The sequence below is a fragment of the Dama dama genome, chromosome 22 (assembly GCF_033118175.1).
Source record: "Dama dama isolate Ldn47 chromosome 22, ASM3311817v1, whole genome shotgun sequence".
In the NCBI taxonomy this organism is placed as follows: Eukaryota; Metazoa; Chordata; class Mammalia; order Artiodactyla; family Cervidae; genus Dama; species Dama dama.
In genome coordinates, this window is record NC_083702.1 from 22,674,963 (window position 1) to 22,700,656 (window position 25,694).

The 25,694-nt window shown below is 43.1% G+C and overlaps 1 protein-coding gene across 2 annotated transcripts in view; it reads right to left on the reverse strand.

Moving 5' to 3' along the window:
- DUSP16 (dual specificity phosphatase 16) overlaps positions 1 to 25,694 on the reverse strand; it is a 91,226-nt gene that overhangs the window by 13,375 nt on the left and 52,157 nt on the right. For both annotated transcript variants that reach the window (XM_061125035.1, XM_061125036.1), the window contains exon 5: positions 17,068 to 17,231. In XM_061125035.1, the coding sequence (XP_060981018.1) occupies positions 17,068 to 17,231 (164 nt within the window). The remainder of the gene's footprint in view (positions 1 to 17,067; positions 17,232 to 25,694) is intronic.

A 25,694-nucleotide genomic window follows, 5' to 3' on the forward strand; every position in this document is an offset into this window, starting at 1 on the left:
GACTTCACTTAGTATGATAATACCTAGGTCCATCCATATTGTTGCAAATGGCATTATATCATTCTTTTTTATGGTTGAGTAGTATTCCATTGTGTGTATGTATATGTGTATACATACACAAGCACTATATATATATACATCACATCTTCTTTATCCACTCATCTGTTGACGGGCAGTTAGGTTGCTTCCATGTTTTGGCTATTGTCAATAGTGCTACAGTGAACATTAGTGTGAATCTATCTTTTCTATTTATAGTTTTCTCCAGATATATGCCCAGGAGTGGGACTGCAGGATCATATGGTTAGTTTTTTTAAGGAACTGCAATACTGTTCTCCACAATGGCTGTAACAATTTACCTTCTCAGCAACAGTGTTAAGAGAGTTCTCTTTTCTCCACACCGTCTCCAACAGGTATTATTTGTAGACTCTTTAATGATGTCCATCCTGACTGGTGTGAGGTGATACCTCATTTTGATTTGCGTTTCTCTAATGATTAGCAGGAATGGGCTTCCCTGCTGGCTCAGAGGGTAAACTGCCTATAATGCGGGAGACCTGGGTTTGATCCCTGGGACAGGAAGATCCCCTGAAAAGGCAATGGCAACCCACTCCAGTACACTTGCCTGGAAAATCCCATGAATGGAGAAGCCTGGTAGGCTACAGTCCGTGGGGTTGCAAAGAGTCAGACACGACTGAGCAACTTCACTTTCACAATGATTAGCAATATGAAATATTTCCATATACCTGTTGGCCATCTGTAGGTCTTCTTTAGAGAAATGTCTATTGAGGTCTTGCACCCACTTTTTTATTGGGTTGCTTTTTTGATATTAAGCTATGTGAACTATTTGTATATTTTAGAAATTAGTCCCCTGTCTGTAGCATCATGTGAAAACATTTTCTCCAGTCTGTAGGTTGTCTTTTCATTTTGTTTATGGTTTCCTTTGCTGTGCAAAAGCTTTTATTTATTTATTTTTTCATTTATTTTTATTAGTTGGAGGCTAGTAGGTCCCATTTGTTTGTTTTTGGTTTTATTTTCCATTACTCTAGAAGATGTTTCCAAAAAAGCATTGCTGCAATTTATGTCTAAGTGTGTTCTGCCTATGTTTTCCTCTAGGAGTTTTATGGTTTTCAGTCCTACATTTAGTTCTTTAACCCATTTTGAGTTATTTTTGTATATGGTGTTAGAAAACATTCTGATTTCATTCTTGTACGTGAAGCTGTCTAGTTTTCCCAGCACCATTTGTTGAAGAGACCAACTTTTCTCCATTGTATATTCTTGCCTGCTTGGTCATAGATTAATTGACCGTAAGTGTGTGGGTTTATTTCTGGGCTTTCTACCCCATTCCACTGATGTACGTATCTGTTTTTGTGTCCTACTGTTTTGATTACTGTAAATTTATAGTATAGTCTGAAGTAAGGGTGTATGATTCCTCCAGCTTCATTCTTTCACAAGATTGTCTTGGTTATTCTGGGTCTTCTGTGTCTCTGTACAAATTTAATGCTTTTTGTCTGAGTTCTGTGAAAAATACCATTGGCAATTTGACAGGAATTGCACTGCATCTACAGATTGCCTTGGGTAGTAAGTTCATTTTAATGATACTGATTCTTCCAATCCAAGAACATGGTGTATCTTTCCATTTTTGCTGTGTGATTTCTTTCATCAGGATCTTACGGTTTTCAGGATACAGTTTTCCCTCCTTAGGTAGGTTTATTCCTGGGTCTTTTATTCTTTTTAATGCAATGGTTAGTGGTACTGTTTCCTTAATTTCTTTTTCTGATATTCTGTTGTTAGAGTATAGAAATGCAACCTGTCTGTATATTAACTTTGTATCCAGAAACTTTACTGAATTCATTGATGAGCTCTAGTAGTTTTCTAGTAGCATCTTTAGGATTTTCTATCTATAGCATCATGTCATCTGCAAACAATGACAGTTTTACTTATTTTCCTATTTGAATTCCTTTTATTTTTCTTCTTTGATTTCTGTGGCTAGGACTTCCAAAACTATGTTGAATAAAAATGGCAAGACTGGGCATTCTTGTCTTATTCCTGATCTTGGAGGACATGCTTTCAGCCTTTCACTGTTGACTATAATGTTAGGTGGGGGGGGGTTTCATATATGGCCTTTATTGAGATATGGTCCCTCTATGCCCACTTTCAACCCCCCCCCCCTTTTTTTGGTTGTGCTGTGGCATGTGGGGAATGGATCCCACATTTCTTGACCAGGGATCAAACCTGTACCCCCTGAAATGGAATTGCAGGGTCCTAACTACTAGACTGCTAGGGAATTCATTTTTCAATTTTTTTGTATGTCTACTTTCAGAAGAGTTTTTTTAATCATAAATGGATGCTGAATTTTATCAAAAGCTTTTTCTGTATATGAGACATTCATATGATTTTTATTCTTCAGTTTGTGGATGTGGTAGATATGATATCTGCAGATACTGAAAAATCTTTGCATCCTTGGGATAAACCCCACTTGATCATGGTGTCTGAACCTTTTAATATATTGCTGGAGTTGGTTTGCTAGTATTTTGTTGAGGATTTTTGCATCCATGTTCATCAGTGATAATTTACACAAAAACTGTAAGTTTTTGTGTGTGATATCTCTGTCTGGTTTCAGTATCAGGGTGATGGTGGTGGACTCATAGAATGAGTTCAGAAGTGTTCCTTCCTCTGCAGTTTCTGAAACAGTTTCAGGATAGGTGTTAACTCTTCTCTAAATGTTTGTTAGTATTCACCTATGAAGTTACCTGGTCCTAGACTTTTGCTTGTTGGGAGTTTTTACTGATTCAATTTTAGTACTGGTAATTGGTTTGTTTATATTTTCTATTTCTTTCTGGTTCAGTCTTGGGAGATTGTACCTTTCTAAGAATTGGTCCATTTCTTCCAGGTTGCCCACTTCGTTGGCATACACTTGCTCACACTAGTCTCTCATGATCTTCTTATTTCTGTAGCATCAGTTGTAACTTCTCCTTTGTCACCTCTGATTTTATTGGTTTGAACTCGCTTCCTTTTTTTCTTGGTGAGTCTAGCTAAAAGTTTATCAATTTTGTTTATCTTTTCAAAGAACCAGCTTTCATTCATCTTTTCTATTGTTTTTTTAGCCTCTAAGTCATTCATTGGGCTTCCAGTGTGGCTCAGCTAGCAAAGAATATGCCTGCAATGTGGGAGACCTGGGTTCGATCCCTGGGTTAGGAAGATCCCCTGGAGAAGGGAAAGGCTATCCACTCCAGTATTCTGGCCTGGAAAATTCCATGGACTGTATAGCCCATGAGGTCACAAAGAGTCGGACTCGAGTGATCGACTTTCACTTTCACTTATTTCCTCTCTGATCCTTATGATTTATTCCTCCTACTAACTTTGGGTTTTGTTCGTTCTACTTTCTCTAGGCATAAGGTTGCTATCTGAGACTTTTTGTTCCCTGAGGTAAGCTTGCATCACCATACATTTCTCTCTTAGAGCGGTTTTTGTTGTATTCCATAGGTTTTGGATCGCTGTGTTTTCATTTTCACTTATCTCTGGGTTCTTCTTACTTTTCTCTGACTTCTTCAATGATGTATTGGTTGTTTAGCAGCATATTGTTTAGCTTCCACATGTTTGTTTTTTGTAGCTTTTTCTTGTAGTTGATTTCTAGCCTTATAGCATTGTGGTCAGAAAAGATGCTTGATATGATTTAAGTTTCTTTACATTTATCAAGGCTTTTTTTTTTTTTAAATCAAGGCTTTAAAGCAGAACTTTTTAAGGGCAAAAAAGGCTGTTTAAAAAAATCACACATCACTAATATGGTCAACTCTCTATTATCTTCATTACTAGACACAGAAGTGGAACAAAGAATACAAAATGAAACCACCGACAGTTTACTATGACTTCCCCCTCCTTGGCAACTATGTAAATTTATTATGACCATGTTAAATGTAATCCCCAAAATGCATGAATAAGTGCATTGGTTTACAAGATCTGAGAGTATACTAGAATACTTTTGTTTATTTTGTACTGTGACTTCAGAACATATGCACACACAACGAGAATATTTTCTCCCCAAACTGAACATGGTAGCTGTTCTCTAAGATACAGTCCTGGGCCATCTCCTGGCTCTAAATACTCTCTCTGAAGGCTGACTATTTCCATGTCTCTACATGCTGATGACTCTTAAATAAATACACATACACACACACACACTTCCAATTTTTGATCCATATTTCCAGCTGCTTCCTAGATCTCTCTATTCAGATGTTCCTCAAAACTTTCAAATTCAGAAACAGCACATTCTCTTTCTCCCTTCTCTGCTTCAAATTCTTGCTTCCTCTCTGTAATCCAAAATTGGGTTTTGGTAATAATATCCACCCAGACACTTGAGCTAAAAAATGGGATCCTTTCGTCCCGTTTCTCTTCCTCACCACTCCCCTCCAAATGCCGTCAAACCCTCGCAGCATCAACGCCTCCCAGCATCCCTTCTCTCTGTTCTCAGTTGCTGCCCAGCCAGCAGCCCACACCATGAGGGCAGAAAAGCCACCATGGATCTCTTAAATTTGCAGTGTTCTCCTCTCCAAACTGGAACTGAACAACAACTACAGTATCCTTTCTTGTAATTAAACAGGGGCTATGTGTTTTATGCACACTTATCACGCACACTTCATCATGTCTCACTGCCCTCTCCTGTCCCACACGACCTTCGAATACCCAACATCACATGTGCATCCCGCCTTCCTCAATGTTGTTCACACCATTTCTGAGCAGGCCCTATCCTTCCATGATGACTCTACCATTTTTCTGCTTTAACCTTCCTATGAACCCCTTCCACTGGTGCATAATTAACCATTCCGTTCTCTGCTTGTCCAGAGGACTTTGGACATGCTATTAGTAAAACACAGAGCATACTGTGTTACCACTAGCAGATAATTCTTGTCTCTCCTATTAAGTACTGAGATCTTGGACTAAATCTTGTTGGTTTTCTACCTTTAGCACCAGGTATGTAGTTGTGGTCAGTATGTGTTTGTTCAACTAACATCCTGTCTGCCATTTTCCAGTCAAACCTACATGACCCGCTTCATTTAGTCATCCACTGCTGCCTCTCAGGAAATGTTTTCAGCCTGAAATCATTCTCTCTCAGCAACCATGGTCACTTCTTTTCTAGGAATGCTACCTCCTCTACAAATCTTTTTGTTAGATCATTTTCAACCATGGTCTTGAATTGGGTAATTTTCTTCCTATTTTAGCCTCCCGCCAACTCCTTAATCCCTTCATTTACACAATGAATTGGCACAATGAATATATTTGGCACAATGAATATATTCTGCTTTACATAAAAGGTAGACTGAGCAAATCCAGATCAGGTATGAAGCCCTCTCAACTGGGAGATAACAATGTCAAGAAGTAGTTCTTGGAGCTAAGTGAGCTCAAAGTGATCGACCCTCATCTTCTGAAGGTCTCAGGGGCTCCTGCGAGGCTAACAGTCAGGCTGTGAAGATCTTAGTGCTTACTATAGCAACATCTGTCCATGAGCAAAGGTTTTCTACCACCATCTGATCGCCACAGTGTTCCTGACCAAGGAGCTGGAGATAAAAGCCTTTTGGGCCTTTCTCACCAATGCTCCTTAAAGAAAGGAACCTTTTTACATATCCTTCTCCTTTCTGTTAACAGTACTACAAAGCTTTATTAAATGAAAAGTAGTCCAACAGTAAAGACACAGTTGTTTCTGAGGAGAGAGGCTGACGCAGGCAATGTCACCCACTCTATACAATCACAAGATCACAGCTCACTGAGGACAACACTGAGGTGAAACGAGTCATAGTCAGCGTCATGTATGATTTCCCCACAGAAAGACGGGAACCATGTACCCTTCTGACAAGCAGCCACAGGACTTCCCTTGTGGCTCAGCTGGTAAAGAATCCACCTGCAATGTGGATTCAATCCCTGGGTTGGGAAGATCCCCTGGAGAAGGGAAAGGCTACCCACTCCAGTATTCTGGCCTGGAGAATTCCATGGACTGTATAGTCCATGGGGTCACAATGCATCAGACAACGACTGAGCGACTTTCACACTCTATAGAAATGATCACTTAACCTAAATTCAAAAAAAAAAATCTGTAGGGCACCTTTGCTATAGGCCTATTAACAATATACTATTATGGTGCATGGTACATATATAACATCATCCAACATGTTGAATGCCTACTATGTACCTGGTGCTGTGCTAAACTTTTTTATTTTTTTGATTTATTTATTTTTGGCTGCCCTGGGTCTTTGTTGCTGCACAGGCTTTTTCCAGTGGTGGTGAGCAGAGGCTACTCTTCCTTGCAGTGTGCGGGCTTCTCCCTGCGGTGGCTTCTCTTGTTGCAAAGCACAGGCTCTAGGCATATGGGCGTCAGCAGTTGTGGCTTTCGGGCTGTAGAGCACGGGCTCAGTAGTTGTGACGCGCGGGCTCAGCTGTTCCGCAGCATGTAGGATATTCCCGGACCGGGGATCGAATCTGGGTTCCCTGCATTGGCAGGCAGATTCCTAACCATTAGACCACCAGGGAAGCCCCTGTGCTAAACTTTTAAATGGACTGTCTCACTGAATCCTCACAACCACCCTTTGACATGGGTACTATTATTATCCTCATTTTAAAAATGAGGACACTAAGACTTAGCAAGCTTATGTTTCCAAAGTTACACAGCTACCAAGTGGTCCAGTGTCAAAAAGTCAAATCCAAATGTATTCATCCCTAGAATATGTCTTCTTTATTGCTGCACTCCACTGAAGTTCTTTTTAAAGCAAATCAGATGGACTGATGCTGAGGCTGAAGCTACAATACTTTGACCAGCTGATGTGAAGAGCTGACTCATTAGAAAAGACCCTGATGCTGGGAAAGACTGAAGGCAGGAGGAGAAGGGGTTGACAGAGAACGAGATAGTTGGATTGCATCACCGATTCAATGGGCATGAGTTTGAGCAAGCTACAGGAGATGGTGAAGGACAGGAAAGCCTGGCATGCTGCAGTCCATGGGGTCACAAAGAGTCAGACATGACTGAATGACTAAACAACAAAGATGGAGCAATAAAGTAAAGTAACTAGCCTACACACAGATTTTTATTGTTTAACCAAATGAAGTAATATAGTTTCATCCCTTTTCACCCTTTTAAACTGTAACCAGTTATAAAGTACAGGAACACCCCTCTGGGCATGGTTCTCTCTGAACAGACTCTCGGAGTAACTCAGGACACTATATAGCTATTGAAAGAGACTCATCAGTTGTACTTTGCCTCTTTTTCCCCAATTGTTGCCTCGGTTGCAGACACGGGCATCACAGCTGGCATCACATGGGCATCACATGCTGCCAGCATGCATGTTTCCTGGCCTCAAGCAGGCTGCTGCCGGGCACCCAATGGCCATGGCTGAAACATGAAAAGGGGGCAGTTCTGACCTCATGTAAGAAAGAGTCATCCAAGCCCACAATAGTTTATATCTCAACAATATTCTCCATGTAGAAGACAGTATGCCATAAAAGATGCATGTAAGTAGTAGTTTTATTTATAACTGACATTAGGGAGACACGTTTCCCTGGTGGCTCAGACAGTAAAGAATCTGCCTGCAATCCAGGAGACCCAAGTTCAATTCCTGGGTCAGGAAGATCCCCTGGAGAAGGGATACCACTCCAGTATTCCTGCTTGGAGAATTCTATGAATAGACAGCCTGGTGGGCTACAGTCCATGGGTCACAAAGAGTCAGACATGACTGAGTGACTAACACTTTCTAAGGGGGAAGGGGACATTATTGTGTTGAAATGGAGTGATAACAACTTAAATACAAAATGAAATGAGAAAAAAAAAGTGGCAGTTACTGCGTCAGTAAGACTGAGTTAAAGGAGGAAATCACTAAAGATGTTACATATATACATAAAACATTTTAATTCAAATAAATGTACATTAATTCACTAATTTCTGATGCAGGACCTTCGTGTTTAGGTTTTTTTTTGTTGTTGTTTTTTCAATAGCTTAGCTGACTGGAGTTCTTTAGAAAATTACAACCAAATGCATCTATCATTTATAGTTTCCATTCTTTAAAGAGCAAGAACTAGTAAACTAATAAATCAGGACAGAATGTTCTAGATTTACAGCTGCCTTTCCCCACCTATTAAGACAGAAAAAAAAAACATAGAGCAATTTGTCTTTCCTGAATCTTTTGAAAACATTTAGCTCAGAGCATAGACAAACAACCCTTTCCCCCCTTTCATATTTCATTCATATATGTGATATTTTCATGAATGTACATCACTATAATAACAAGTACCCTGGCCTAAACAGTCTGAGAACAAACACAATTGCCTCCTGGTGAGCAGACTATTCAAATGGGGCAACTAGCCTGGCAACAGCCCAGGGCCCACTGCTGCCCAGGGCCCATGGTGGCCAGGAGTGGGGCTTCCACCTGTCTCCACCTGGGCAGCCAAGCGGAGGGTCAGCAGCTGCTGTTAGCTGAGGTGTCACATGACTGTTCTGTTCCCTTCTCTCCTGATTATATTTATGGCCGGGCATGTAAGTGCCCAAGAGTGTGTCTAATGTCACAGTTCTTGATAGCAGAACTGGGATGGAACCACAAGTGTGAAGAGTGCATGTGTATTACAGACTAATGATTATTTTTACTCACCGATGAATGTGACTTCCTAAGGGGACAATAGTGGATGAGATGGTTGGATGGCATCATCAACTCGATGGACATGAGTTTGAGCAAGCTCCAGGAGTTGGTGATGGACAGGGAGGCCTGGCGTGCTGCAGTCCATGAGTCGCAAAGAATCAGACACAACTGAGTGACTAAACTGAATGAACTGATGAGGAATTTATGTCATTCACTCAGTTTTGTTTCCGTGTGTTGTGGAAAGCATACACAACTCAACAGTCCTTTGTCCCCTAATTAAACATAGGCTTCCAGAGAGCAGTCATCTTACTGTTTAATATTTAGCTCAACTTTGTGCTCAGTTAGCTAATACATGTTTCCTACGGATAACGTAATCTGTCTTCTCTGGCCTTTCAGATACCCTTCTGACACCCTGTCCTCTGAGTTCTCTGAGCACCTCACCTTGACCACTCCCTCCCCGGGGCCTGGTCTGGTCTCTGCTGTTACCAGTAACCACAACCACACACAACCCACTGCAGGAGTGTGCCTCCTTCCCGCCAGCTTACTGTCCCCCACCACCATGGCTGGAGTCCCTCAGTCCCCTCAGGACCGACAATCTGTTGCTCCTACCGTCTCTCCTCTGTCCTTCCTCCTTACAATGTCTATCGTTCCTTCTGGGCCCAACTTAAATTCTGTGGTCAGTCATGACACAGTTGACCCTTGAACAACTCAGGTTTGAACTGCGCAGGTCCATTTATGCATGGGCATTTCTCAACAGTAAGTACTACAGTACTGGGCTCCCCAGGGGGCTCAGCGGTAAAGAACCCACCTGCCAATGCAGGAGACCTAAGAGACATGGGTTCGATCCCTGGGTGGGGAAGATACCCTGGAGGAGGGCATGGCAACTCACTCCTGTATTCTTGCCTGGAGAATCCTATGGACAGAGAAGCCTGGCGGGCTACAGTCCATGGGGGTGCAAAGAGTCAGACACGACTGAAGTGACTTAGCATGCACACAGGCACTGCAGAATTACAGAATCCACCGGTGCTGAACTGGAGGACACAGAGACCCTGCAGGCGGGGAGGGCTGGCCATAAACAATAGAGGATTAACCCCTGCACTGCTCCAGAGACAGTTAGAATCCCTCCCGCACTTTCAACCTCAACTTTTTAATACATATTTTTTCAGCCCCACCAAGTGCAGGATCTTAAGTTCTCTGATGAGGGATGGCACCCGTGCCCCCTGCAGTGGAAGCACAGAGTCTTAACTGCTGGGCTGCCAGGGAAGTCCCTCACCCTCAATTCCTGTGTCCCTCTGTCACTTCTTTGCACTCACTTGGCAAGATCACAACAACTCTGGATAAATCTGGCTCGCCCCCGAGCCTGCATCTGCACTGGGCAGCTGTATGGGCCTGAGAGAAACACTCCGCCAGGCTGCCAAGGGGCTCCTTCAGGTCCCACGCATCAGCAGGCACTGTATTCCCTCAGTCTTCTCCTGGCCTCTTCTCTGGATGCCATTCCACCCCTTCCCCTTTCTCTTCCAACTCTCCACATGCCCTCCCTCGCCCTCTCTCTCTGCTCGTGGATGATCTTGGTTCCTACTACTCTGAGAAGATAGAAACCACCAGAAACAAACTTTAATAAACTTCCTCTACCACCATCCCTTCTGCCAGCACACAGGTACCAATCCCAGGAAACTGAGAGCACAGCTCAGCGCGGGACTGTTCATTATCCGAATGATCTCACTGACCTCCCTCAGCTTTAGTTTCCTTACCTGTAAAATAGAGCTGATGAAGACTATTTTGTAAAGCTATTATGAGGATGAAGTGACTTATGCACAATATACAAGTCTCATTAAATGTTAGTTCCCTTACTTTCTCTTATTTTTTTTAATTAAAAAACATTTTTTTTTTTGTCTGTACCACACAACATGCAGGATCTTGGTTCCCCAACCAGGGATCAAACCTGGGTCCCCTGCAGTGGAAGTACGGTGTCTTAACCACTGGACCACTAGGAAGTCCCACCTAATCTTATTTTTAAAACAGTTAGTGGGAATGTAAACTGGTGTAGCTACTATGGAAAACAGTATGGAGGTTCCTTAAAAAATTAAAAATACAACTACCACATGCTTAGTCACTCAGTCATGTCTGAGTCTTTTCAACCCTATGGACTGTAGCCCACCAGGCCCCTCGGTCCGTGGGATTCTCCAGACAAGAATACTGGAGTGGGTAGGTAGATATTCCTTCCTTCTTCAGGGGATTTTCCTGACATAGAGATCAAATCTGGGTCTCCTGTATTGCAGGTTGATTTTTTACCATCTGAGCCACCAGGGAAGTCTAGAACTACCACATGATCCAGCAATTCCACTCGGGGTCTTTACCCAAAGGAGACAAAAATACTAACTCCAAAAGACACATGCAACCCTGTGTTCACTGCAACACAGTTCACAAAAGTCAAGACATGGAAACAACCCAAGTGGCCACTGACAGATGAAGGGATAAAGAAGACATGGTATTATTATACAATGGAATATTATTCAGCCTTAAAACAGAAGGAAATCTTGCTATTTGTGGCAGCACAGATGAACCTTGAGGGCATTATGCTAAGTGAAGTAAGTCAGACAGAGAAACACGAATACACCATATGTTCTCATTACTTGCAGAATCTAAAAAACAAACAAATACAGAATTCATAGATACAGACAAGAGATTGGTGGCCACCAGAGGAGGTAGAGGGGAGGGTGAAAGGTGGTCAAAAGGTACAAACTTCCAGTTATAAAATAAATAAGTCATGGAGAAGTAATGTACAGCATACTGATATAGATAATAATACTGTATTATATATTTGAAAGTGGTTAAGAGAGTGAAGAAATGTGTAACTATGTATGGTGGTATATGTTAGCTAGATTTACTGTGATCATTTAGCAGTATATACAAGAATTTAATCATTATGTTGTATAGTTGAAACTAATATAATGTTATATGTCAGTTATATCTTAATAAAAAATAGCCTGTAAATCATATGGTGTATGAATTATATCTCAATAAAGTTGTTGCCCACCCTTCAACCCCCAAAGCTTGTAATGTATATTTTTCAGTAATTCAAACTGTCCCTTCTCCTAATTGGCTTTAACTAGGGAAATTATGGGCTTCCCTGTTTTCTCAGTAGTAAAGAACCCACCTGCCAATGTGGGAGACATGGGTTTGATCCCTGCGTGGGGGAGATCCCCTGGAGAAGGAAATAGCAACCCACTCCAGTATTCTTGCCTGGGAAGTCCCAAGGACAAAGGAGCCTGGCAGGCTACAGTCCATAGGGTCACAAAAACAGTTGGACACCACGTAGTGACTAAACAATAACAAAGGGAAACTGCATTGAATGTAGCAGGTTGGGTATAAAAAAAGGGCTCAGTTGTAAAGCAGAAAAAATGACCCCCTAATAATTTTTTTTTTTAAGATTCTAAAAAAAAAAGAAAGAAAAAATAAAAAGATTCTAGTTTCAAAACACAATTAAGAAAATGTTAAAAAATAATTTTTGTGAATCCAAAAATAAATCTTCATTTTACTACTATGGTTTGCAGTCACTACTTTTTTCCCGTTTAAGTTTCTTTCTCTTAAACCGTGAAATAAACTTTCCCCAATAGTGGGACTAATTTCTAAATGTGGGCTCTGTGCTCTTGTGATATAGATTGTGGAGTAACATATGGAATATAGAGTTAATATATAGCCTTAATTAAACTGCTCTATTTGGTCCAGTTTCCCATGTTCCCTTAGGCTGAGGACAGAGGTCTCATTAAATCACGCAGGCACTGCAACTCTAAAGGGATTGTAATCTTTCTTTCTGAAGTCAACTGAATAAGTTTGTATTCACCACTCCTTTTGCCTTCAGAATTGACCTACTTCCTCCAGCTAGCCCTCCTCAACCAGCCACACCCACTGTATCTACCACTCACCCTAGACCTTGGTATACTCCACCCACAGTGACAATAACAGAGTCCCCTATAAACCAGGAAATGTGCTCAGTGCCTGGCATAATGCCTTGTCACCGGAGCCTCAAGTGAACACTAGGAGGCAGGAGTCATTTCAGTTTGCAGGTGAAGAAGCGGATTCCGTCACCTGGCTCAGGTGCTCTGCCTGGTGAGGCCAGCCAGCTGGGATGCAAATCCACCCCGTGCAAAGCCAGCCCTCACTCAAGCCCTAAGTCACCTGTCTCATGAATCACTGTCTCATGAACAGGTCTTGTCTAACTAACCTGCACCCTATATGGTGTTCCACACACAGTGGACACTGAATAAATATTTTTACTGACTGCTTTGACAACATGACCCTTTGTCTTCCTAGATCACAGAGAAACCTGAAAGTAGTATTTGGCTATACGGTATCTAGGCTCCTGCCTAACTCTCAAATGAAAATATCAGAGAAAGTGGCAGTAGTCTTGGTGATGGGCAGAACAGCAAGGCAGCACAGGAAAGCCAACTTTGCACATTGGAAGACTGAAAAAAGAAGCTACCCAGGGACTTCCCTGGTGGTCCAGTGGCTAAGACTCCAAGTGAGGGGCCCTGGGTTCAATCCCTGGTCAGGGAACTAGAGCCTGCATGCTGCAACTAACGCCTGGTGCAGCCAAATAAACAAATATATACTAACAAAAAAGAGGCTACCCAAAGAAGGCTGACAGCAGCCTGTTTAAAATGGGGAGAGAGGGGTAGAGTTGAGTTGGGTGAAGAAGCTGAACAGGTTCAGGCTCAAGAACGATGCGCAGTAGGTAATTCCATCACACATCCTGTGTGTAAGGGTGAAACCGAAGTCCACTTGGAATTTTAACTGATAAGAGAGGAGAAAACATCAAGAACTTTTGTCTTGAACATTTTAACTACAAGGCTCTGGTTCCAAGCGCAGTCAGATGTGAACTGGCACCTGCAAACTGCTTTAGTACAACTGCTATTCCTGTTCGAACTCCAGTACAAAGACCAGAGGACAGAGTGTAGGAACGAAACGCACATGTGAGGCATCACTGCCGATGCCTTCCTACAGTCTCCTACAGAAGAGCCACGTCTCTGAGACAGACGTAAAAACGATCACATGACCTGCAAGGTCTGAGCTGGAAGCCGGCACATGTGGCTCATCCACAGCCAGAGGAGCAGTGACCACAACACACACACACACACACACACGAGGTTTCCAAGACCTAGTACCGAAATATGTAAAGTGCCAATAAGCTTTATATTGATTGCTGGTTGAAATAATCCTCTTGATATAGGGTGATAAATGTTATTAAAATTGATTTCACGGGACTTCCCTGGTGGTCGAGTGGTTAAGACTCTGCGTTTCCATTGCAGGGGGCATGGGTTCAATCCCTGGCTGGAGGAACTGAGATCCTGCATGTCAAGTGGTGCGGTCATAAAATAAAAAAATAGATAAATGTATTTAAGAAATTAGTTTCACCTTTTTTTTTTTTTTTACTTCTTAAAAAAAAAAGGCTATTGGAACATTTTGGATTATATGTGTGGCTTGCATTCTACTTCTATGGGATGGTTCTGGTATAGACTATGCTGTAGAAAAAGCAGGGGAAACAAATATCAATTAGATTCAACAGACCATTAGAATCTCAGTCCTTTGTTAACAGCCTGTTATGGAGATTTCCATTTTCCAGGAAATGAGGATTTCTGATGTTCTATAAACACAGGACTCAGAGCCAGAGTAGACTAGGTTTGAGAATGATCTCTCCCACTGACTAACTCTGAAGTCAATGGCGTTCTAGTACAAAATTGTGGGTAAGCAAGTCATACAACTCAGGGCCAACCTGCCTCTAAATCCTATTATGAGGGTTAAATGCAGTAACATAAAGAGTGCAGCACTTTATTTTATTTTTTTTGAGCCTAGCATTTTAAATGTTAAACACTATTATCCTCCTAAGAAAATTTCTATGACATGCTTTTAAGATACTTTGGTGGCACTCTGTTAAAAATAAATAAATAAGACAACTAATAAAATTAGAGGTTTTGTGGTGTTTGTTCTCAAAGACTTCACCTTCTAAGTTTGACTAAAAAGGAATACACTATTAGAGAAGATGATAAAATCTCCATCTTTGGAGAGCTCTGGAAATTAACACACTATTTCTCCTGGAAAGTTTAAACCAGGGAGTGGAGCAGGAAGGTGAGTTTATGCTGCCTGAGAAAGACAGGCAAGTTTGGTTCCAAAACTCAATGACAGGGTGATAGTGTGGAATTCATATAACATTTCTGGAATAGCGGTTTCCTCATTATTGAATGAAGGAGGCTAAGGGGTCTGTAAGACCGTCTCCAGAACTAAGAGTTTCCTCAACTATGAACCCAGAGGTTACGTACTTAGGCATTTCCATTCACCACTTGGAGAACACCCTTATGTCTCACACATCTGCATGTAGGAAGGTTCTAAGGCCACTTTCTCAGGGTCTTGCAGAACGACCCTGCTCAAGCTGTTTCCCACAGCTTCCATTAGCCCAGTCTCCATTTCCTCTCAAGGCATCGATGGGTGTATCCTGTTTCCCATACAGACATTTAGAAGCCAATTAAAAATAGAAAACTATCTCCCCCTCCCACCTCAACTTCAGGTTCCAGTTTCACTGCTCTCACCCTGTGGGTGCTCACTTAGCTGTTAACTGATGCATCTGTTAAACCTGGAGAAGGTACAAAGCATAATCACGGTACCATTTCACTGAATATCAAAAGTAACAAAAATGACCTGTAATGCAATTATTGGTAAAATCATCTGCTTGCCAGCTGACTGGTGAAGTTTTACGGAGGGCAATTCTGGACAGGATCCACAACCAGGAATTTCACTTCATTTTATTTTCTGATTTGAGGATTACATAAAGCATCTCCAGCTTTGCCCTAGGGATGTGTCTGACTGTCGGAAATTAACTTTGCTTGCTGTGACAAAGGGGGCGCTAGTGGTAAAGAACCTGCCAATGTAGAAGACCTAAGAGATGCAGGGTTGGGAAGATCCCCTGGAGTAGGAAATGGCAACCCACTCCAGTCTTCTTGCCTGGAGAATCCCATGGACAGAGAAGCCTGGCTGGCTACAGTCCATGGGGCCGCAAAGAGTAGGACACAACTGAAGTGACTTAGCACGCACGCTGTGACACAGTTTGCTTATTTCTCAGAGGACTAATAAGAATCACATGCTCAAAGACATCATGACCCCACCAGAAAGTCTCAGTGCAAGCACGCACTATCAAATTTCAAATGCCTCTCGGTAACAGCAGACATATTAACAATGTCCAGGCAAAATTTTGAAGATGCAGGGGTTTTAAGAGCAAAAAAAGAATAAAAGAAGTAGTAAAAAGAACGCCTCCTTGCTGCCCAATGATAGGGTGTTTTTGCTTTCCATGTGCTAAAGCAAGCCTGTCTGGAAGTTTATTTTTATAGCCAGTCCAATTCTTTCCACTACTCAAGGAGAAATATTCAGGCAGTGCTTTTCACATAAGAAAGCAGCACTTGCAAATCACCAGCCCCTGAATTAAGATCTCTGACTGCCTTTTCAATTAGAGGTGATGTAAATAAGACATTTAGGGCCTTCCTGGTAGCTCAGTCGGTAAAGAATCTCCTTGCAATGTAGGAGGCCGGGGTTCAATCCCTGGGTTGGGAAGATCCCCTGGAGAAGGAAATGGCAACCCACTCCAGCATCCTTGCCTGGAAAAATCCCATGGACAGAGGAGCCTGGTGGGCTACAGTCCACAGGATCACAAGAGCCGGACATGACTTAGCGACTAAACCACCACCAAATAAGAGGTTTAGAGACATCACTTTTCAGGAAGTTAGAGGCCTGTGTTCTAGCAACACTGGTTAAGAGCATAAAAGTTGTGGAGACAGACAGACCTTAGTTCTACCGCTGTTATGTGTGTACCGTTAAATATGACAGCCTCAGCCAATCAACACGGCTCCTCTGTCGGCCACACCCGGCTCAGAATGGCCCACATCCTTTACATCCAGGATTCGTGTTCTTCCCTCTTCTGTCTCCACCAGACTGCTTCAAGGAACCTCCAGCAGGGCAGCTGCACTGCATCCTCTTAGCGCTGGTCCTCACCATCTTTTGAACCCCCTCCCCCACCCCTCTGGAAGGGGGAAGTCATCATGAACTCTTCCTCAATCCAAGCCACTCTGAGTTCATTCCTAGTCGATGCAGCAAATGCACACATTTCTAAGTGTGAGCTAATCTAGATGGTATTAGTCTTCCTGAGCGTGCCCAGTTACTGTAACAGAACATCTAAGAAAATGGGGCGAAACTTCTGAAAATCCCTGTCCTGTCACAGGTCTCTTGGACCTGTAAGAACAGCAGATCTGACAGTGGCTTAGGTTTCTGACAGCATGGGGGAGGAGGTAAGGCTGCTGGGCTGCTGGCTGGGGAGTTGCTTTGAGAACATTTGTATCTGAAAGGATGGCCCACCGGTGCCTCTCCGGCTGCTGTCAAGAAATCCTGCAATGAAGGATATTTTCAAAGCACCCACCTTGTTGAGGACATCTCGCTGGCAGCCAAGATAGAGATTGGGCAGAATTCGGGTTGGCCCGATGTTGGCAACAGGTAAGCAAGGCTGAGAGATGCAGGTGGGGACTAGGGTGGACTTTCCTTCACAGAGGCCAGGGAAACAGCGGGAGAACTCGGCAAACCCACCTAAGGATAGACATGGTAAAGTTACGCTGTGCACAGAGATGAAAATCAGCCTTCTGGTGACCAGTCAAATAAAGCTGTCTGAAAAGAAAAAGCAAATCCCACAAACGCAAGTGGATCCTGCCATACACGGATCCCTGGCTACAGCTGCTTGCTCTGGGGTACAGGCCAGCAACAGCCCTGGCTGGCAGGGCCTCGAAAGGGGTCCCAAGGCCCTGAAAGTCCCCCGTCCTTTTCTGTGTAACTTAAAGAGAATGGAAAGTAAGCGGCAAATAACCAAGCAGAAGTAAAATGGGGATAAAACAAATCCTCAACTGAGGCCAGGTGTTATTTCTTCAAAACACAGTTGATCAACTTAAGTTTCTTTCAGAATGAACTTTTTAAATCTTCCTACTATATAAATTTTTAATTTCAAAAATACCACATACACCCTCTACTCTTACAAATATTCTCGGTATTGAGGGTTTCATAATTACTCGCGATTCCGGGGTTGCTTGTTCCTTTGCTGAGCACTTACTATAAGCAAGGGCCAACAGACCCTAACTGCTCAGGGTACATACGGAGGCCTTGTGGCAAGACTCCTGGACTCAGAGGAACACTTTTTTCTAGTCCTGTCCTTATAATGACCCACTCCATGACCTTTATTAGGTCACAATCTTGCTACTGTTAATGACGAGAAACCCACTGGCTAAGGAGACACTCACCTTCTCTGGGAAAAGAAAAGATGAATAAGGTCTTCACTGGTTTTTCCAATCTAAATACTCCTTGTGATGCAAATCCAAACCCAGGAACTGAACACATTTCGATACATTTTCAGATAAATCCCTCCCTATCCAGCCCTCACTTACTAGGTACAAACTCAGGAACCAAAGAGACTCAGAATATGTGAATGCCTGTGTGTGTGTGATTTAAAATTTTTTATTTGTATAGGAGTATAGCAGATTAACAATGTTGTGATAGTTTTAGGTAGCCAGCAAAGGCACTCAGCCATATGTACACATGTATATATTCTCCCCCAAACTTCCCTCCCATCCAGGCTGCCACATGACATTGAGCAGCGTTCCCTGTGCTATTCAGTAGGTCCTTGTTGGTGATGCATTTTAACTACAGCAGTGTGTACATTTTTAATACTATTAAATTAAAAAACAATTCACTTGTTGAGAAGACAGAGCAGTCCCACTTGTACCTCTTTAATCAAGCCTTAAAAGGGACCCTAAAAGCTCATTAAATATTTACCTCCATCTCCTTGAGCTACATTCTGCACACCTTTCCCTCCCCTCTGGATACATACGAAGCACACCCTCACCAGCTGCACAAGTGCAAGGAGCCGACACCCGCACCTGCAGAAGCATCGCCCTTTTTATCCCGTGTTGTTCAGGGCACGTGTCAGCGGGACCCTCCGGACACCTGTGTGCATCATCTGTGTTTGGGTGGCATGCACAGCGTAGCAAGTTAGTGACAATAACCAGTCTACTTGCAAAACCTAAGTGTCCGTCCCTAGCCTCCAACTCAGGGGTCTGGACTGTTTTTACCCATAAGCAGCTTGCTTGTAAAGTTCTTACGGGAACATGGGAGACAGAGTAGGAGGTTCCGCTACAGGAATCCCACTTCCTCTGTGGAATCGACGGGATCCTCAGGGTCTGCGCCTACTCAGAGGGAAGATTTCATGTCTTATCCTTTCCAAACATCCTTCCAGCCACACAAAACTCACGGTCAACTGTACATGCTGTTCTCTCACCACCACCAGCCTATCGTGGGCATGTACATACACAGGGCATACAAACCAGACACACACACACACACTCACACACACAGGGCATACAAACCACACACACACACACACAGGGCATACAAACCACATACACAGGGCCTACATACTACGCACATGCACACACACACGGCATACAAACCACACACACACACACACACACACACACACACAGGGCATACAAACCACATACATACACAGCATACAAACCACACACACAGGGCATACAAACCACATACATACACAGCATACAAACAACACACACAGGGCATACAAACCACACACACAGGGCATACAAACCAGACAGACAGACACACTCACACACACAGGGCATACATACCACACACATACACAGCATACAAACCACACACACAGAGCATACAAACCAGACAGACAGACACACTCACACACACAGGGCATACAAACCAAATAGACACACACATACAAAGGGCCTACATACCACACACATACACAGCATACAAACCACATACACACGGCATACAAACCACATACATACACAGCATACAAACCACACACACACACAGGGCATATAAACCAGACACACACACACACTCACACACACAGGGCCTACAAACCAGACAGACACACACATACAAAGGGCATACAAACCACACACACAGGGCATACAAACCACATACACACGGCATACAAACCACATACACACGGCATACAAACCACATACATACACAGCATACAAACCAGACACATACACAGCATACAAACCAGACACATACAGGGCATACAAACCACACACACAGGGCATACAAACCAGACACATACACGGCATACAAACCAGACACATACACAGCATACAAACCACACACACAGGGCATACAAACCATACACATACACGGCATACAAACCACATACACACACACACACACACACACAGGGCCTACATACCACACACACACACAAACAGTGTACAAACCACACACACACACACACACACACACACACAGTGTACAAACCACACACACACACAGCATACAAACCACACACACAGGGCATACAAACCACACACACACACACACAGGGCCTACATACCACACACACACAGACAAACAGTGCACAAACCACACACACACAGTGTACAAACCACACACACACATAGCATACAAACCACACACACACACAGCATACAAACCACACACACACACATACAGGGCATACAAACCACACACACACACACACACACACAGGGCCTACATACCACACACACACACACACACACACACACACACGGCATACAAACCAGACACATACACGGCATACAAACCACATACACATGGCATACAAATCACACATACACACACACAGTGTACAAACCACACACATACACAGCATACAAACCAGACACATACACAGCATACAAACCACACACACAGGGCATACAAACCAGACACATACACGGCATACAAACCAGACACACACACACACAGTGTACAAACCACACACACACACAACATACAAACCACACACACAGGGCATACGAACCACACACGCACACACACACACAAATGGCATAAAAACCACACATACACCATACAAACCACACACACACAGGGCATACAAACCACACACACACACATACAAACAGTGTACAAACCACACATACACACAGGACATACAAACCACACACACACACACACACACAGCACAAACCATATACACACATGACCAAACATCCGAGGGAAGAAGAACAGAGGCCCCTGTACTGAGTTCACTTCCTGGCTTCACCATGTTCTAGTTGTCAGGTTTGCACAAGTGAATGACGCCCTCTGGCTGTTGGTTTTCCTGTTCCTAAACTGGGAGCAGTGATCAGATCCCCTCCCAGAGCTGTCAGAGGATGGAGAGGATGGGGTCAGTCAGGATGCCTGAGAGCTTGGGCCTGCAGAGGAAGACCCCCACGGCACAGGCATCGGACATCCAGTTCCCAGCCTCGTCTGTGGCCTTCCTCCATCGCTAGTCTGCAGCTATACCTCGGCAGGATTCACCTGAAACACAGCGAAAGCAGCAGTGCTTCGAAGGCTGCATCTCCCAGAGTCGGCTTTGGGGCACTGACCTCCTGCAGGAAGCTGGCAGATGGCACATGAAACACTACATGTCATTTCTCCCTAGGAGACTTACAGCTCACACAGTAAAAGCTCTCTGAGGAGCCGAAACCCTCTAAGCAAACTGGTTTACTTTCATTTAATTCAAGGTTCCCAAACTTACTTGACCAAGGAATTTCCCCTCCCATTTTCCCCCTAATATCTTTTAATAGCTGGTAGAACTCACACTTAAGGAAACATCAAGATAAGGCCATTGCAACCACTGAAATAGAGTAAATTGGAATTTCCACACTTAAAGTATAACCCACCAGCTATCTCAAAAAAGGATCAGTTAATACAGGCATTTCCTGGTGGCTAAGATGGTAAAGAATCTGCTTGCAATGCTGAAGACCCAGGTTCCACCTCCAGGTCTGGAAGATCTCCTGAAGGAGAGAATGACTATTCACTCCAGTATTCCTGCCTGGACAATCTCATGGACAGAGGAGCCTGGTGGGCTCAGTCCTTAGGGTCGCAAAGAGTTGGACATGACTTGAGCAACTAACAAGTTCACTTTTTTCCCTTTAATACAGGCATATGTATATGCCTGTCATGATTTAGGATTTATAATTTTGCTTCTATTAATGTTTTATCCTTTTCAGTCTCTTAATGGCATAATACAGTCATTTAAGGTGAGTTATTTTTCCCTCAAGTAATTCTTATAAAAACAAACATTAAAGAATCTGAACATTCTTGGCCTATCTTACGCTTGCTTACCCAACACAGTAACTGACAGCCACAATTCTGATTACAATTTAATTGAATGTGTTTAAATTTTAACTTCCAATAACTTTTGTGGTTCTGGTGTTTCTCTAAGAAACTGCTGTCATATTTTTTTTTCCTATTCTGGCTCCAAAACAATTCAGGGGATGGTCTCTCTCATTTAAATCTAATAAAACGGGAGTCTAGGAAATGTTCTCAGAAAACAGAGAAACCAGACCATCCAAGGAATTGCATTTTAAACTTATAAGTCATCATATTTACAAATAAGTCATCCTAGAGTTACTGAACATGTACTATGTGACAAGCATTGCTCTAAGCACTTCACAAGTTTTGTTTGATCGTTACAACCCCCTGAAGGAGGTACCTGGGTTATTCCCATTTCACAGATAAGGAAACTGTGGTTCAGAAAGACACAGACTGATAACCAACAGGGCTGGGATGTGAGCCCTGGCAGCCCAGCTTTAGACTGTACTCTCACTGGTTGCATTAGGACCACATCTCCAAAATGTCATGGAATTAACTGCCATGTTGCCTAGAATGTGGGGAGAGCCTGCTGACATCTCTGGGGTCCTGCCCTCATTTTAGCCTCATTTCACTAGGCTGGAAATGGCCATGGCCTCTCCCAAACAGACAGAAGAGTCTTGCTTCCCCCTAAGCCACATGATTCAGAAGCTTTGATGAGGCAGAGAAAAGAGAAGGAGACCTGAGCAGAGACACATGCTCGAGTCGCATGAGTCCAGTAACAAAACTGAGGCTGGACCAGGGGCTGGCCGCTGGCTCATGATCACAGTCTGGGAACTGGTGGTGAGGCTGTCACTGCGTCTTGGTGACTTTCAGCCTGTTCCCGCCAACAAACCATGTTCAGAGGGGACAGGGTCTCCAACAACCGTAAAGGGAGAGCTGGCCAGCCAGGGCTGTTCCAAGTCCAGCTCTAGCATTCATGCTATCCTAAATCACTTCTAACTTCAGTGGGTCTAAAACAGTAAAATGTGAGTGCGGCACTAGAAGATTCTAATACAGAAAATAGAAAGAAAGCAAACCACTATTTAGCATCAAAACAACCCCCCAGAACCAAACAAAACAGCAGTAACTCGTAGTAAAACACATCATGAAGCAAACAGAAACACACACCCCCCCTTTTTTAAACAAATTTTTCCAACTAATCTCTAGCAACACAAACCCAAACAGCCTTAAAATATTTAACAAATTTCATTGAAATCTGTGCTCAGTCTGGCTTGAAATGTCCCAAACCAGGACTCCTGGTCACTTCCACAGGAGTCTATCTTGGCCGAAGAGTGCATTTCCCCTGATCTTTATCTCTGACAATGTTCCACTCCGCTGACATCCGCTTCTATTGACAGTTTTTTCCATTCGCTGACCTTTCATTCATCGCTGGACTCCAGTGACCCTGGTTTCATTTCATTAATTAATCACAGATGAGACACCGCCTGATCTACCCAAACCCTCAAAAAACTATCTGTGGCCTCATCAGCAACTCAGTTTTGAAATATGTCTAAAATATCCTTCTCCCTCTATTAACTATATCCACACAAGAAGAACAGTACAATTCATCTACGTGAACTTTCTGTGACAAGGGGATGACAGACACAGAATAGAGAGACGTCTCGGCCCTCGCTCCTGGCTCTGTGGTCCCTAGATCCCAAGTCAGAGTCTATCACAAGAAGACAGGATGTCAGCTCAGGATCCCCCTTTGTTTACTGTGAGAGCGGCACTGGAAAACTGTCATGCTTCTTGAAAACAGTTTTAAAATAATTTTTAAAGTTGTCAAGGATTTGACTCAACCGTCCAATCTGGCCAAATTTCCCCCATCCCTGGATTTTTACGCTGCTTATTGTCTAGGAATGGAGAAAACAGAAAGTCGGACAACCCATATGTTCTTCCTTAAGACAGACCTGAATCTCGGAACATTGCACCCACTAAGGCTTCTTGTGCTAGGAATGCTTGTTTTTAAGGGGAAGGAAGACCCATATGCAGACACCCTGGCCTGTAGAGAAATGGGGGTAGGGAGACCAGCAGACAGACATACAGACGTCACTGGCCTCTACAGCTCTGGATAGACACCCAAACAGACTGCAATGTTAAAAATCCATATTCTGTCTGTTGTCCACAAATTCACCAGGAGAATGCATGTTTATAAATAAAAACATACATATTACTTTGGAGAGAAAACATTTGGTACAACTTAAAGGCATTCGTGATTTGTATGTTGCTTTCTTCTCGCTCAGGCAAGAAAACACTTCTTAAGAACACCTCCTTCATAATTCCAACCATAAACATAATTTTCTGTAAGAGCCAATGTTAACCACCATCCCATTTTCACAGGGAGAAAAACTGCCAAGTAAAAGAAAATACATAAAGAAACACCACTAAACAATTCTAATTGGTCATCTTTCTCTTCCTTCTGACCCTGGCAGTTATAAATCATAGTGGTGTTTCTTAAAAGTATATTTCCCTAATCAACAAAAGTAGCACTGTACTACAGATGAGTGATGTTAATTTTAAGTTGCACGTTCTAAAAATGTATCCCTATCCTTGAAGTCAAACTAGAGATAAACATCAACTCCATGATTCTGAAGACATTTCCCTGTAGGAAGAAATAGAGGGCTGCTCACTTATGATTCAGTTCAAACAGGCAGCAGGTCTAAGAGCTTTATCAGCTGTGTGAGCACCAAGTCACTTCAGTCGCGTCCAACTCCTTGCGACCCCATGGACTATAGCCCACCAGGCTCCTCTGTCCATGGGTTTCTCCAGCAAGAATACTGGAGTGGGTTGCCATGCCCTCCTGCAAGGGATCTTCCTGACCCAGGGATTGAACCTGTATCTCCTGCAGCTCCTGCACTGCAGGCAGATTCTGAACCCTCTGACAGCTGCCCAAACTGCGAAGCGGGATTCAAGGCAACCCCTTCCCACACTGGGGATGGAGTCCATGGCTATGTACAGAAATCGGTTTACACAAAACTCCACTTCATGAAACACCTTCTTCTAAAAAGTCACATGCAAATTTAACTTCCACTCATTAAATCATTTTCACAGTTTACATAGTCTCATAGTTTTTCAATATAGTTTTCATGGAGTTCAATCCTTTTGTAAAATCCAAAGTCTCCTTTTCTGTGACATAAATATGACCCATTCATCTACTTATTCTAGAATGTATGTGAAGGACTGAAATGGAGTATTCCTTTGTCTGTACAGAACAGCTCTTTCCATACAGAAAGTAAAATCTGGGCTCTGCTACTGCACAAAGGAGACAACCCTAATATCAAACACTGAAATGTTGAAATGTGTATTTTGGAAGTACTGGGTTGGCCAAAAAGTTTGTTCGGGCCTTTCTGTATACTGTCATGGAAAAACCCAAATGACGTTTTTGGCCGACCCAGCATGTTAACTGCTCTCAAGAGTAATTACTTTGCACTTTTAGTCTGAAGTGTCTGATTCAGCCAACTTTATTCTCTAACCATTTAAAAATATTCAAGCATGGTCACAATTCTCCTGAGGTCTGCAGACTGTATATATGGAGAGTTGAAACTAGTTACATAAAATACAAAGAAAAAGAAACACAATGTAATTTTATATCTGCAAAGAAAGCAAGCAAAAATATGTAACTGTGGGAATACCCTGGTGGTCCAGTAGTTAGGACTCCAGGCTTCCATTGGAGGGGGCATGGGTTTGATCCCTGATCAGGGAACTAAGCTGCATGGGCGAAGGGGGGAAAAAAGTAACTGTACTTTTCCAGTGTTTTCCGTGTACAAAGGTTGGTGTACGGAAGCCCAGCCACACAGGAGGGCAGAAAGCCTGGCACACTTTTCTCAGCAGCGCCAGCAGCAACTATGTTCCACCCAGTCA